Source organism: Pollachius pollachius, assembly GCF_949987615.1.
Source record: "Pollachius pollachius genome assembly, chromosome: 19".
NCBI classification, from domain to species: Eukaryota; Metazoa; Chordata; class Actinopteri; order Gadiformes; family Gadidae; genus Pollachius; species Pollachius pollachius.
This window is the reverse complement of record NC_136952.1, coordinates 7828399-7843077: the sequence shown is the minus strand read 5'-3', so window position 1 is coordinate 7843077 and position 14679 is coordinate 7828399. Positions and strand designations below refer to the sequence as shown.

General features: G+C 45.2%; 3 protein-coding genes across 6 annotated transcripts; all 3 read right to left on the bottom strand.

Moving 5' to 3' along the window:
- Positions 1-344: 344 nt before the first annotated feature.
- Positions 345-3083, bottom strand: LOC307089914 (sesquipedalian-1-like). 4 transcript variants are annotated; one of them, XM_079756395.1, is made up of 4 exons: positions 2880-3083; positions 1966-2088; positions 1456-1768; positions 345-834 (listed from the first exon to the last, which is right to left on the bottom strand). In XM_079756395.1, exons 2-4 carry the CDS (start codon positions 2044-2046, stop codon positions 515-517), a joined length of 714 nt encoding a protein of 237 aa, XP_079612521.1. In that variant the 5' UTR covers positions 2047-2088; positions 2880-3083; the 3' UTR covers positions 345-514. The 4 variants fall into 4 exon arrangements, with proteins under 4 accessions (XP_079612521.1, XP_079612523.1, XP_079612522.1 ...); XM_079756397.1 differs by having other exon boundaries at positions 1966-2064; XM_079756396.1 differs by having other exon boundaries at positions 2782-2897.
- Positions 3084-3701: 618 nt separating this feature from the next.
- LOC307090229 (uncharacterized protein) lies at positions 3702-8939 on the bottom strand. The gene is made up of 6 exons (XM_079756803.1): positions 8565-8939; positions 7620-8460; positions 7482-7533; positions 6645-6718; positions 6028-6218; positions 3702-5756 (listed from the first exon to the last, which is right to left on the bottom strand). The coding sequence occupies exons 1-6, from the start codon at positions 8752-8754 to the stop codon at positions 4771-4773; spliced, it is 2334 nt and encodes a 777-aa protein (XP_079612929.1). The 5' UTR covers positions 8755-8939; the 3' UTR covers positions 3702-4770.
- A 1861-nt stretch (positions 8940-10800) lies between these two features.
- LOC307090639 (uncharacterized protein) lies at positions 10801-14371 on the bottom strand. Its single transcript, XM_079757376.1, has 2 exons — positions 13968-14371; positions 10801-13891 (listed from the first exon to the last, which is right to left on the bottom strand). The coding sequence occupies exons 1-2, from the start codon at positions 14155-14157 to the stop codon at positions 12576-12578; spliced, it is 1506 nt and encodes a 501-aa protein (XP_079613502.1). The 5' UTR covers positions 14158-14371; the 3' UTR covers positions 10801-12575.
- Positions 14372-14679: the final 308 nt, after the last annotated feature.

The window sequence follows — 14679 nt, the reverse complement described above, 5'->3', positions numbered from 1 at the left end:
TATTTTATTAATCTGTCACTGTGTTATCAATAATGATAGTAACAGCCTTTTATAACTTATCAATCCCCAAAATTACTGAAATCATTAATTTTAATTACTTCATATTTTATATTTTAATTAATAAAATAATCATTTTATTACTGCTAACATCTAATTGATCTAATATAATCTATCAATAACTAATATCAATGATCTTAATCTTTTGTCCATTTTAAACACTGCTCAGTAAGGCTGGGGATTGGTGTGTGTATTTGTGTGCATATATGTGTGTGTAGGGTGGGGCTCCCCAGACATGCTGATACAAAGTTGATTAGAGAGCAGCTGATTGAAGAAAAGAGCAAAGGTGGAATAAAAAGTTAATTTATTAACAGAACCCACATAGACCTGAGACTCCAAACAGTGATGATTTAAAAGCTTTGAACGACAAGGACGGAATCAAAACGTCCTCCGAACTGAGTTTATCGCAAATATTTACAAGTTGACACCTCAATATTTCCATGGATGACTTTGCATATCATCCAAAATCAATCAGATCTGCTTCGGCCTCCTCCTCCTCCCCTTCCAGTCCACGTCTCAGCCGCTTAGCGATCAGCTCCTTGACCTCCTTTCCAAACTCGGTGTGTAATTCAATAAATTCCTCCTGGTGTCCCAACCCAAACTCTAGCCACTCCCTCTGAGGCGGGGCAGGCCCAGATATGGGCGCCACATTTGCATTTCTTTTTGGCCACAGTTTCGGAGACTTCCTGATGGCTGCATTGTGTGGGATGGGAGGGGCCGGGAGGAGTTGTTTGGCCATGCAAGAGGAAGGGACGGGATGGGACGTCCCGCCTAGCTCTGAGAGAGAGAGAGAGAGAGAAAATTTAGCTTGATGTGTTCTAGGTGAGATTGGATTAAAAATGTCCCCTACTTTTTTTGCCTGTTTTACGCATATTCAGGAGTTTTTAATTCCAAATTCATCATTGTGTGACCAGAAGGAGAGTTCGCTTAGTGGCCTGGCTGCATTTGAGGTGATACACATTTTTTTTTTTTAATTAAGATTAATGATAAGAGTGAGAAAGACAGGAAGGTATGGGAGATAGAGGGGAGGACATGCAGAAAATTGGCAGGAGTGGAACCCCGTTTGCTGCGATGAGGACTGTGCCTTAAGGGTAATCCCTCTCCTGGTGAGCCAGCTGGGCGCCAACAGGGCGCCCCCCATGTAATACACTTTTAATAACATTCCAGAGTAATTTATAAGATTTCCAATGTGTCCTGAATAGTGGCTTACTCAATATACTAACTACAACTCAACAAGATTGTAGTTTGTCTACTTTTTCTTCTATCATGTCTCAGTGAATGCAGAGACATGCCATTAAGGAGCAAGTAGGGGTTAACGCCAGAGCATCTTGCTGTACGAAGCCCAGGGGTAAAGCGAGGCCATCGGGGATTCGAAGACGCAACCCTTTAATCTCTCACCGCGATAGCGAGCCTCCAGGTCCACCAGCAGGAGCTGTAGGTAGGCGTGGTTGGCCGAGAGCAGGGCTTTGAGCCAGCTCTCCTGGGTGGGCTGGTCCTCGGCAGCGAGCTTGTACGTGCGGCCGCCGGCCACGCGAGACTCGCTCCACACCACGGAGAAGGCGAAGCGCTCGTCCGACTCGCAGAGCTGCACGCTGCAGCCCTCCAGCACCAGCACGCCCAGCAGCTCGCGCTCCGACCGGCGCTCCTTGTAGAACAGCAGGTTCCCCTTCAGGACGAACCAGCGCTTCTGATAGGACGAGTTGCGCACCCCCTGGCGATGACAAAACAACACTTTCAATACAAAAGCCAGGCTTTCTAATTCTTGACAACCCAAAAACTTTTTTATGATACTGTTTTTTTTTTTAGCTTTATTGTGCCTTAATGGACAGGACAGGGAAGAGCATAGGAGCACAGGTTGAGAATCGAAATGAGGAGGTAATGATCAATAAGGTGTGAGGTATGATTGACCTTCTTGTAGAGGTAGCCCTCCTTGTCGACCGGGGAGTCGCAGGACTGGTAGTGCAGCAGGATCTTCTCATGAATCTTCATGTCAAAGGTCGCACATTGCTGGACTCACACGAGACGCCGAAACTAGTGACAGTTAGGATTGTGTCTATACTGTGAGCCAACAAAAACACATCACTATTCTATAATGTAAAACAATGGTAGTGTCCTGGTAGGAAAATGTCAAGTACGTGGTACTTTTGCGGGCAAAGTCCGGTGACAAATCATTTATTTGAAAGTATTATTGTTCTCCAGAATACATCAGTCTTCTATTCTACCAGGGTATAGATGCAATCTTTTACAAAAGGGGTTATTTTTAAGTTGTGAGGTTATGACGCGTCCGATCTCTACACCACCATGACCATCTCCATTTAAGAGATACGTTTTACTAGTTCCCCCCAAAATGAATTGCATGAGTGTCTTTTATATCAACTGATGGTGGCGGTGTTGAGCTGGAGAGAAAGACCGTTTTTTAAATCGCAGGCCAGTCTTAACTTATTAAACAGTCAAAATAAAACACGTTTGAATCGGCAATAATATTTTTAAACATTTTTTAACTGAAAGGAAAGAATACCGTAAAAGGAAAACAAAACTACTTTCAAATAAATGAAACGTCCTGGACTCGGCCCGCATAAGAACAGTATGCAACTTGACTTTCCTACCGGGTTTTTCCTGAGCTGAAGGTATGCAACTCGACATACTGTCAGGTCTATTCAGAGCGGTTACTTTTATTAATCTGTAATTTGATACGCAGCCTCTGTTCCGAATACAAACCCGTACCTTCCACGCACTCGTTGTGCCTCGTCCATGCACAGCTCGTTCTCATCTGGAACTTAAGTCAATAAACTCCCAGCCACGTAAACATCTGTAGGACTCACCTGGTGCGTCTCTCTGCTGTTCTTCACCTGGCGGCTTCCGGGGTCTCCAAGGTAAAAGCCCCGCGTAACCCACACGGACAACCACAGCTCCGCCGTTAACGCCCACGACTTGACGCTTCCTCGTTTAGGCGGTCAACAAACATTAACTAATGCCCTAACTTGGTTCGTCGTCTGCGCCACCGACTGAAGAAAAACAACAGATTCTTGCTGGTCGGAGGAAGGCGGGGCACTTCATAAACGCCAGTCACTGTAGATTGCATATGCTTCTCTATCGTCATCGTAACCATCATCATTGTGCGATCAGGGCTTTGTGTGGTAGTGTCTGAATCGTATAAACGCCTACATTATATTGTCGCATTGTTTTTTACTGTGCTTGCGTACATACATATGCAATAAAATATTTTTTTGTTTTTATTTTTTTAAATTGTTTATAATAATTTAAAAAAGATTTTAGCCTGCGATCCATAGTAAAAAAAACATCCCCCTAAGCGTCAAACCTCGGCTTCGATCGTATAATTGTTTTTGATTTTTTTTTTTTTAGATGCGTTAACTAAATCAATAGCATGTTTATTGTCATGTTTAATGTCCCCGCCATAAAGATCATATAATTATGTACATGTTCAAGTATTTCCCTGGTCGTGACGCTGACCCGCCAGAAGAGAGAGCCGGCGTGCGGAGTAGTCCATTGCAAAGTAAGCAGGACAAAAGCATTGTTGCGTTTGATTAAGCCTTGTCGTTTAATTAAATCAAATACTTACCTCCATTCGTCAAAATGATAACAAGTCATATGGTAACCACACACACACAACTAGAGGGACGGGCTTTGTTCGTTAACGTAAACATAGATGCTGCTTTTTAAACCTATCTTCACGATGTTTGTCATGTTATCCTTTGAGTAGAATTTGTATTTTGTGAGCTTGTGTGTATTATCTGAGATTAGATGGATTAAAAAAAAGCTCACAAATTGGAAAAATTGTCTCTGACCCTACCAGGGGCGTAAGAATGAGTTTAACATTGGGGGGGGGACATATATCGGAAACCTGACAGATCCGGTATAATTTTTAGGTGGGACAAATGCGCCTGTCTCCGATATTGGAGGGGACACGTCCCCTCCGTCCCCCCCGGTTCCTACGCCCTTGGACCCTACCACTCAAAGGTCTGTACCGCAAGCTCAGCCCATAGAGCCCAGTCAAGACCTCTATCTTAAAATCAGTCGGGGTAGCGCAGTACAGTATAGGGAGCAGTACAGTACATGTTGTAATGTAATACAGTAAGGGTTTAGAACCGAAGCATGTGCTTTGTTAGCTCAAAATAAAACTTAGGGTCAGGACGAGGCGTTACGGGTTACGTCATAGTGTTAGGCTATGAGTCATGAGTTAGGGTTAGATTCTGTATTCTAGTCAGAGGTTAAGGTTCAGGGTCAGGGTTTAGAAGTTAGGGCTTGTAGTAGGTTAAATGTTTAACTTTTGAGGCCTTGCTTCCTGTCCTCGTGATCCACAACACAAATCCACATAAAGACACCTTCGACTGTTTTTCATCAGCTAGAACCAGAGTCTTTCTCAGCCGTGTTCAGAACTAAGGTTTGAATCACGTCACAATTTGCTTCTCCAATGCCTTGGGCAGTGGTGGTAGAAAACGTTGCTGTTAACCATGCCAAAGACAGTATAAGCCCATCGCGGAGTACCATGCCATCAGTAAAACGGGGACGAGGCGGGAGAGTGTTCACTGTCCAGCCCTGTAACCTTTGTGCACTCGTGTCGACCCCAGATACAAGTTTGTATGGAAAACCGGCGCACACGGGTGGGCGTGCTGATAGAGAGAGGGGCATTTGTTCCAGGCTCTGGACGACCAGGATTCCTACCCAGAACGTGGCCCAGCACTAGGGGAACCATCACTGCTTCCTGAAGGCCGGGTGTCGCTGTTGGTGAATCTTCTGGTGGCGTTTGAGGTTCTCCCGGCGGCTGAAGTTCTTGCCACAGTGGCTGCAGTAGTAGGGCTTCTCCCCCGTGTGGACCCTCATGTGTTTGTTGAGGTCCCCTCCCTGGCTGAAGCTGCGCTCGCACTGGCTGCAGCGGTACGGCTTCTCCCCGGTGTGGGAGCGCTGGTGGATCTTCAGGTTGGCCAGTCGGCTGAACGTCTTCCCGCACAGGAAACACACGTGTTTCTCCTTCCTCACCAGCAGCTCCATCCTGCTCCTCCAGCTGTCTCTGGCTCCCCGGCCAGACCTGGAGAACCCAAGCCTCCTGCCGGCTGCGGTGCCGGGGTGATCCTCAGACCTGCTGGGTCTGGTGCCGCCGTGAGGGGGCTGTCTGAATGACACCGCCTCCAGACAGGGGGCCTCCCAGTTGAAGTCCACCCCGCTATGGGAAGGTTGTGGTTGTACTGTACTGTTATGGTTTGGGGGAGGGCTGTGGTTAGAGGGAGGGTTATGGCTAAGGTTAGGGCTGGGGTTGGGTTCTGGTGGCTTCACCATAATGCACCCCCTCTCCTCCTCTTCCGGCTCCCTCTTGATGAACGCCAGGCTCAGAGCCAGCAGTTCACCTGACCCAGAAGAGATTGTTTGATTGGTCGAGGCCGCATGGACGTCCCAGCCCAGGTCACCTGACGTGAAACCAATAGTTGATTCCCCTCCAGCCTCACGGGATGACTCCACTAGTTCCATTTTGCAGTGTTCGGTAATGGTGAACCTGGTCTTGCAGTCCACAGGGCTGTCTTGGCCCAGGTATCCAGCCTCTAAAATGTCTGGGTCCTCATGCTGGTGGACGTACCCAGGCTCCAGGTTCTGTGTTGAGCTTGGGTCTGGGAGCAGCAGTCCACCAACAGCGTCAGGTCTGGATGACCCACCTCCAAACGCAGGCTTATCTGGATGTAGAGGAGCTGAGAAGCAGATAATAATAAAAAAAATTAGCTTCAGGGATTTGACAGTGCGGTATTAGACATGAACTTAAAAACAGTGAGCCTATCTACACCTGGATGGATGGATATTGGATGGACATTGTGTAGTCATTCTGGAAGTTATATGAACATAACTTCAACTCACATGACATTTCACTTAATTTGCTTCTACTCGTTTTGTCTCGACTACAAGCTTACATTGAATGACTATGCTCCTCTCCTCAGTGTAGGTACTATTTGGTCCACTTCTCACCTGCGTCATCTTTGAGTAACCTTTCCTGGAGTTCCTGCAGTCTTCTCTTCAGACTCTCGTTTTCCCTCTGGGTTCGGGCGGTTTTGTCCTGATACTCCGACACCGTCTCCTTCACCACCTCCAGAACCTCCTGCACCGCTGCCGACAGCAGCTTGGCCACCCGGCAGTTCAGACGCTCCAGCTTGGACATCCTAGCGCCGAGACAGTGGTGTTACGGAGCTCGTTCCCCAAATAAACCCTGATTTGGTACTTTGGTGGTCATTGTTTCAATAATATCTCCATATATATAGATCTTTAACGTAACTAAGAACAACGCAACTTGGAAGAATGACCATTTTTAAACCCCAATTTCCCAACTCGTATCTTATTTGCTACTTTTGAAACGTGTACGATTTTACATGCAGGAATATATATGTTACAAAACGTAGTATGCAATTATAAATGTACATAAAACACATTTCTCCTATCGTTTCGAAGAGGTAGGGACTCCTCGATGAACGAACTGATGTGCGGCTTATGAGAATATAGGTTCGAATCCCTTTGGCAGCAGACTAATATCCGTGTGGGACGGCTGAATGTAAATAAAATGATCACTATAATAGCAATTCATCATTTACCTTAACGATGAAGATCTTCCTTTAGATGTTGAATAACTATCGAGGAGGAAAACAAACCAAGACGCGACACGTGACTTTTTTTAACGCCGGAAACATTTCATGTCCATCCAGTATGACCTCCTGTCAAAATAAAAGTCGCCGTCCCAATTGTAACCACATCATAGACTTTTACAATTTGTATTTATTAATTCACAATCATTCGTTCTATCTGGCATGAAATAATTCTGCGTGGACACAAAATTAAACATTAATCTGTTTGAAAACCACAAGTCTCAAACTGCGGTACCAAATTGCATTGCTATCCTTCTTTAGCCACTGCGAATAGATACAAGTCATTTATGAGCCGGTAGGGGTTAGATGCGTTGCTCTGTTTACAGGCCACTGACATTTGGTTTAGAACTCGGTATCTTTTGGCTGGGAATTTAATCTAGCGTCTACAACACACCTATTTATTATGGTTGAATTGCTGTTGATAGGCTCCCTGGACAGATTGGCTCAACATCTGAGGAGAGATACCTGAATTATGTCAGCTGTTGTTAAAGTGAGATGGCTTACAAGTTAAGTTTTATGAGAAAAGGTATTAAACTAATTATATGACGCAATGGTTGAAAAAATAAAATCTCCTTGGGTGTTTAATGTTTGATGTGGTCAGCTTGAACCCATGCCAACCTGCTGCATTTGGTTGGTTGCTACGGAAACACCAGCCAACGCTGTACAGTCACATAGAGTTATGCAGCAGGCGGACAAAACCTCAATGTCTCAGACATTTACACACCACGCCGCCGTAGGGCCACCATGTAAAACAAACAGGGTTGGCTCAAGCTCGAAGATTGTGACGAGTCCTCCTTTATTGTGACACTGCTGGTGCTCCGAGCTCGAGTCATCAAGCCTGAGCATGAGCATGAGGGAAATGTATTGAATCGTACTGTTCTAGCGGGTTCAGGTTCGCACCAGGTGTGGTGTGTACGGGGTCACTTGAGGCTGTAGTGCCGGTCCATGTGGATGCGCTGGTGCTTCTTCAGGTGGCTGGACTGGCTGAAGCGCTTCCCGCAGCGCAGGCACGCGTAGGGCCGCTCCCCGGTGTGGATGCGCGTGTGCTTCTGGAGGTTCCCTATGTGACTGAACAGTTTGCCGCAGTGCTGGCAGCCGTACGGCTTCTCTCCCGTGTGGCAGCGCAGGTGGCTGCGCAGGTTCCCCATGCGGTTGAAGGTCTTCCCGCACAACGAGCAGTCGTAGGTCTCGTCCGGTCGCCCGCCCCAGCGGCCGGGGCCCCCCGCCGCAGTCCCCCCGGCCGCTGGGCCCCCGGGGGCCAGCTCCTGGGGACACTCGAACTGGAAGGAGTTGACGAAGGAGCTGAGGCCGCTGGACTCGGCGTAATTGGCCGGGTCGTCCGCGACGGGGTTCTGTGGCGCGGCGTGCGGTGGAACGCCACTCCCCCCGCTGCCTCGTGCGTCGTCCAGGGTGTCAGGCTCCGTTTTGATGGGCGGGAGCATCAGAGAGCAGGTTGGGTGCACGGAGGTGGAGGTCATGTGGGTCATTGGGTTGTTTGGTTCCTCCCCAGATAGCCAGTAAGATACGTTACCCGTCATGGTGGCGTTCGTTCCGTTAGACAAGCGGTCAATGACAAGACCAGGGGAACTGACGCAGGCGGCTTGGTCCAAGTCCCTTGTGTACAACACCTCCTCCTTCCTCTCCTCCTCCTCCTCTTCGTGTGTTGGAGACAGCTTTGGTTCTGGTTCGACCTCATGAATCTCATTCTTTGGTATTTCATATTGGCTGGTTTTACTTAAACACTCCGACAGTGAAGAGTTGCGATCTGTAACAGGTAATTATATCAGGAAATTTTACATGATGTAAAATACATGACTGCACACGTGAGTGTTCAGATAATGACTGCCTTCTTTAATTTTTTTTACTGACCTGCGTCCTCTTTGAGCAACTTGTCCTGGAGTTCCTGTAGTCTCCTCTTCAGACTCTCGTTTTCCCTCTGGGTTCGGGCGGTTTTCTCCTGATACTCCGACACCGTCTCCTTCACCACCTCCAGAACCTCCTGCACCGCCACGGTCAACAGTTTGGCAACACGGGCGTTCAGTCGCTCAAGCTTTGCCATTATGTGCGACTCCACACAACAATGATGTTAACGTACAGGTTGTGTGTGTGTGTGTGTGTTGAGATATCAGCAAGCGGTTTCTAACGCCTGAATAGCAACGTTATGGGAGCACAACGAAGTGTATCACGAATTGCGTCCCGTAGTGTAGTAAAATTAATAAATTATCTACGTAACCACGAATAAGATATCGCAACACACGACCACATGGACGACTAGTTCACATTTCAGAAATCTTTCACACAAATATTGTTTTCTGTTCAAGCCTCAGCTTCTTCCGTGTTGTTCGCGCTTGGCTTTGTGGGTAATGGAGTATTCTCGCACCCGGAGAGCTAGCTAGCGAGGTTACCCTAGACAAAGTTAGGTTATTACCGTTAGATAGACTGCCAGGTCCGGCTGGTTTTTTATGGTAGTTTTTTTTATTTTGAGTATAGAGATTAAAGACGAATTTGTTTCTTATTAAATCTTTATTGGGCGACTCTAAACATACAACTTGTACCCTATTCAGCCTCAACCGCCTCGAACGAGTTGGCCATAAAAGATACAGTACACAAAAATAAACAGGGATCCTTTAACTGCAGGAGGACCGACAGACACGCTTGGAAAGCCTTGGTAGGCTTATGAACAGTGTTTGGAAAGTTCACTTTCTTCGTGAACTAGTTCAAAGTTCAGTTCACAAATTTTAAAATGAACTAGTTCAGTTAAACGTTCATAATTCAAAATTTTGAACTAAGTTCACAGTTCCAAGAAATGAACTAGTTCATAGTTCTTTTTTTCAATATGTTGCTGTGAGCTTTTCATTTTTTCCGGTATTTTGAACATTGAGCCCCCTTTGTGGTTTGTCTAGGATGATATAGAGTGGTTGAATCAAGTATCGTAGCGAAATACAGTTTATATCGTGTTTTATTGCACATTTTAGCATTTTGTAAATCCCTTTGATTTCTGTTGGAAGACTCATTGCTCGTTGGCGGAAACGGAAAGGGGGGGTGTTCACGTTTGATTGTAGTCTTTTCGCTCGGTTCTAGCCCTACTGATGAGACGGAGAACCGAGCGAAAAGACTACAACCAAACGTGAACAGTCCCCCTTTTCGTTTCCGGCCAACAAGCAATGATTCTAGGAGGTATTCTACTCCGCTGAGCTATGAGCCAGAGAGCTAACGTTATGGATTGTACATATTTATAATTCGAAATTCGTCTGAGCCTTTATACCACAAATACTCTAGGGTCTATAGCATATAACCGCTTTGTCTGATTACAGTTTAATTCATTTTCCACAATTTAACAGCTCTCGTTTTGAAGAATAATCACCGCGCCATTCGTTTCAATGGGAATTGCGCTGGTCTATACTTTCAAAATAAAGTGAACATATTTATAATATGAAATTCGTCCCAGCCTTTATATGACAGATACTATAGGGTCTATAGCATATAACCACCTTTTCTGATTACAGTTTAATGTAACAGTAAGCTGGCAACACCTCAACTGCAAATGAACCGCACGGAGATTACCCTGGCAACCGGTCAAACAACACGGCGATCTGCGCGCGCATCCGCCGTGTTGATAGAGAAATAACCCCCCCATTGAACGAAGTTAAACCGAATGAGCGTGCCGTTCACTGACACCAGAATGAACGAGTTCACAGTAACGTTCATCGGGCAGTTATACAGTACGTTCAGTTCACGTTCGCCCAAAATATGAACGACTTCATGAACTTTCGTTCAGTGAACCTGTTCAGGCACAACACTGCTTATGAATATTTCATATTATGATTATATAAGATAAAGTGCTCACTAAAGCAGCTGCCGGTTTAATTTACAGTAGCACTACATGACATTATAGTAAGAGTGTACATCCTTATGCATGAGAGAACTATAATATTCATTTGTTTTCCATTTTTTCCCTCATTTATAGAATACGTTCGTACAGTGGTTTAGAAGGAAGTGATTCAATAAAGGTAAGTAATTACTAAAGGGCAATAATTATCTAAAAAAAATTAAATACATTCCACAGCCGTGACAAAGCCAGTTGATAGCCAGATAGGAACAAGGATACATCACAAAAGATTAATATTTATTACAACATCTATACACTAATATAGAATCTGGCTAAAAAACTAAAACATTGCAAAAGTATGAATTATGATATTTGCGATACAGATCAAATCAAACCTGGAAAACATTTAGTTGGCACTAACTGAATCAGTAGTTCAGCATCTATTAAAACATATGGTCCAATGAGTTTCCTTCTTCATTGGGTTCCACAATGACTGAATCATAGAGCTTACTGAAACCAATGTCATCAAAGGATTCAGTTGGGGGATCACACCTTGAGCAATATCCCTGAGAAGTGCCTCCTAAGCCAGCATCATCAAGGTCCACACAGTCATGTTTCGGTCATGTTAAACATGACACGCTCTACTCCTGACAGCTGTTGCAGGTGACATATCATCTTATAGGTTTAAGCTGTATTATTTAAGGCTCTGGTAGCAAAGCCTGTTTTCTTATAAAGCAGGAGACCTGCAAAGGAAGCAGATCAGCAAAGGAAATGGTTCCTGATAAAACACAGTTTTAGGGCTGCAACAACGAATCGATATAAATCGATTAGTAAAAGCGTTGGCAACGAATTTGGTCATCGATTCGTTGAGTCGCGCGATTAATACGTCTCTCATAGGCGCGGCACTGTTTACAGCCAGCCGCCGACAGGTTGGTTCGTTGTACATACACGCCCACAGCGAGCTTTAGTGTGAGCAACCACAGCTTGTATTTTGGTCATATCTTAACACTAGACTGTAGGCCTATATAAAAGTGTTGTACCTTCACTGTCTTTAGGTTAAAAAAAAACTCCTTCAACTCAGTATACGTCTAGTCCAACCGAAAACTCTGTCAGCTGCTGCTGCTGCAGACGGGCTCGGAGACGGCACCGCGTGCGTCAACAGTCATTCAAAGCAGCGGTAGTAATCACACAACCGGACGGCGTGGAAAGTCCCGTCAGTTAAAAATAGTAATCCAGTTTTTTAAACCAATTTTAAAATCGACAGGATATAGAGCTAGTCATCTTAAAAAAAGTAGCAAACCGTGTCAAATGTGATGTGTTCAGGTCGGCTCAGTAATGATTGATGTGTTCAAATGCAACACAAAATAAAATAAATTTGAGATTTTGGCAAAAACCTGTTTTCCCAGCAATATAAAATAGATAGTAAAGATGGAATTATGACCTGTTAACGTCCTATCTTGAACTATGATCATCTTATCAGCAATTAAAGCAATAATACAAGTAATATTTCAAGGAGTCTCGAAAATGGTATCAATATCAATAAAAATTAACAATCTGCCATCTGAGAGAAATTAAGATGATTACATTTTTTTTTAACCGTTAGTATTTACTGGTTGAACATGGATTTCCCTTATATACTGTATATATATATATATATAAATGTATATCATACATTGTATGTTTTTTTTTGTGTTATCCCAGTTATGTTTTTTTATTTTTTTATCATTTAATATTACTTTTAATAGTTCCTGGACGTTGAAGCAATAAACCTGGTGTTTTTACACTTCAGTCTGCACTGTGAATTTGAAGTAATGTTCAGTTTTTGAATAAAGATGGGGCAATTACAAATATTTCTTTCTTTTATCCGATTCATCGATTAATTGAAAAAATAATCGACCGATTAATCGATTATTAAAATAATCGTTAGTTGCAGCCCTACACAGTTTATACATGTCGAAAACCTCTAAAACACCCAACTCCCTGTAGTGTACATAATCCGCAGCACTAATCATCATGTTTCTTTATATAAACTAGAAGCCTAGTGCTCTAGTCTAGACCACTGCCTGATGGGTGAGCTTGTGTTTCTTGAGGTTACTGGAGTGGCTGAAGCCCTTGCCACAGTGTTCACAGGTGTATGGTTTCTCCCCAGTGTGGTAGCGGAGGTGGATCTTCAGGTAGCCAGAATGGCTGAAGGACTTTCCACACACCGGGCAGCAGTAAGGCTTTTCCCCAGTGTGGTAGCGGAGGTGGATCTTCAGGTAGCCCGACTGGCTGAATCGCTTGCCACACACTGAGCAGCAATAAGGTTTTTCCCCAGTGTGGACCCGGTGGTGCTTCTTGAAGTCTCCAGCATGTTTGAATGACCGGCCACAGAGCGTACAGCAATACCGCTTGGGTTGACCCACTGCTGTCTGTAATGTGCTGCCCCCTGGCTGACTAGCAGCTGCTTTGGCTGGTTCACAGGATAGTGGGTTTAGGTCAGAACCAGCCCAGTCAAAGGGTTCTTCTGCCCCGGTGTGGTTCAGAGCAAAGGGTTCTGATCCGAAACAGGGTGGGGGTTCATGGAAGTATCCGGCTGGACCCGACTGAGCCCAATCGGGCTCGGTTTTGATCTGCTGCGGGGTGAAAAGGGTTGGAGAACCAGGACGACTGTCTCCAGAGAAACGGTTTAAAGGAGGGCCAGTAGAACTGTTGTGATATGGCATAGGGATGACAGAGCTGTTTTGATTGGACATCGGGTCGGTCTGAGGAATTGGTTTGTTAGATGGGCCTGGGTCCAGATTGGGTCCATGGCGTTTCTGCTGCTGGAGGAAGGAGCCGACAATGGACTTCAGTCTGGCAGAGGCCTCGTAGGGGAGAGCACCAGTAGAACCCAAGAAAGGATATGACTCCTGATTGGCTGCTACATCATCATCATCCATCTCTTCTTTGGCCTCGAGGGAGTAGCGTCCCATGTCAGCCATGCCGGGGTCCTCCGGCTCGCCAACTGGACCCCCACTGTCCTGTGATCTGCCTCTCACCACAACTCCACACTGGAACATTTCCCTCTGATTCACCTGCCCAGGTGAGCCTGGATCCTGTAGCGCATCAGACTCTCTCTTTACTGGTTGCGGCATCAAAGAACATGGAGGACTCACGGACGTGGAGTTGGAGATCATTTGGGTCATGGAATCGTCCTGATCCTCATCAGGGATCCAGTAAGCCCCATCCGAGTCCCTGGAGAATATCAAATCCTCCTTTCGTTCCTCCTCCTCCTCCGGCTGGGCTGGAGATAGTTTTGGTTCTGCTCCCCCACCAGGAATTTCATCCTTTGCTCTTTCATGTTGGGTTGTTTTATTCAAACACACAGACAGGGCAGCGATGCGATCTGTAATTACACACAACGAAGTTAATGACTACCTTCTACCTTGTCTGTGAAGACATTCGGTAGGGTTTTTACCTACCCGCGTCGTCTTGAAGCAACTTGTCCTGGAGTTCCTGTAGTCTCCTCTTCAGACTCTCGTTTTCCCTCTGGGTTCGGGCGGTTTTGTCCTGGTACTCCGACACCGTCTCCTTCACCACCTCCAGAACCTCCTGCACCGCCACGGTCAACAGCTTTGCCACACGGGCGTTCAGTCGCTCCAGCTTGGCCATTATGTACGGCTTACGATGATCAGAAAAGGAGCCCGACTGATATCACCTAAATGTTTTTTGACTCGCTTGCAACGTTCGGAAACACAAACTAGTGTGTAATGGATAGTCTAGTATACTTTACATAATCTCTACCTCATCCCGAATAAGAAAATACCGCTATTTTTAAAGGAAGACCTCTATTTACTACCCGACATCTTCCATGGCAATTTTTTTGTTCCTAGCCACAGCTTCTTCCGTATTATTTGCGCAATGCTCTGTGGGTAATGGAGTCTTGTATCTGCAGGGAATTAATTCTCCAAACTTCTCTCCTGCAATAATATACTAACCCAAAACGTTCAAATCGCTATAACCTTCTCCATTTTGGAAGAAAAAGAGTATAGCAATTCTAGCTATTGGGTTGGTAGCAATGCTTTTCTGGCCATCTTTTAGCAACTAAATATGGGGTAGCTAATTCATTTTAGAAGCATATTTCTTGAATTTTCTTAACATCCTGGCAGTGTCAACAAATAATTAAAAAAAAAC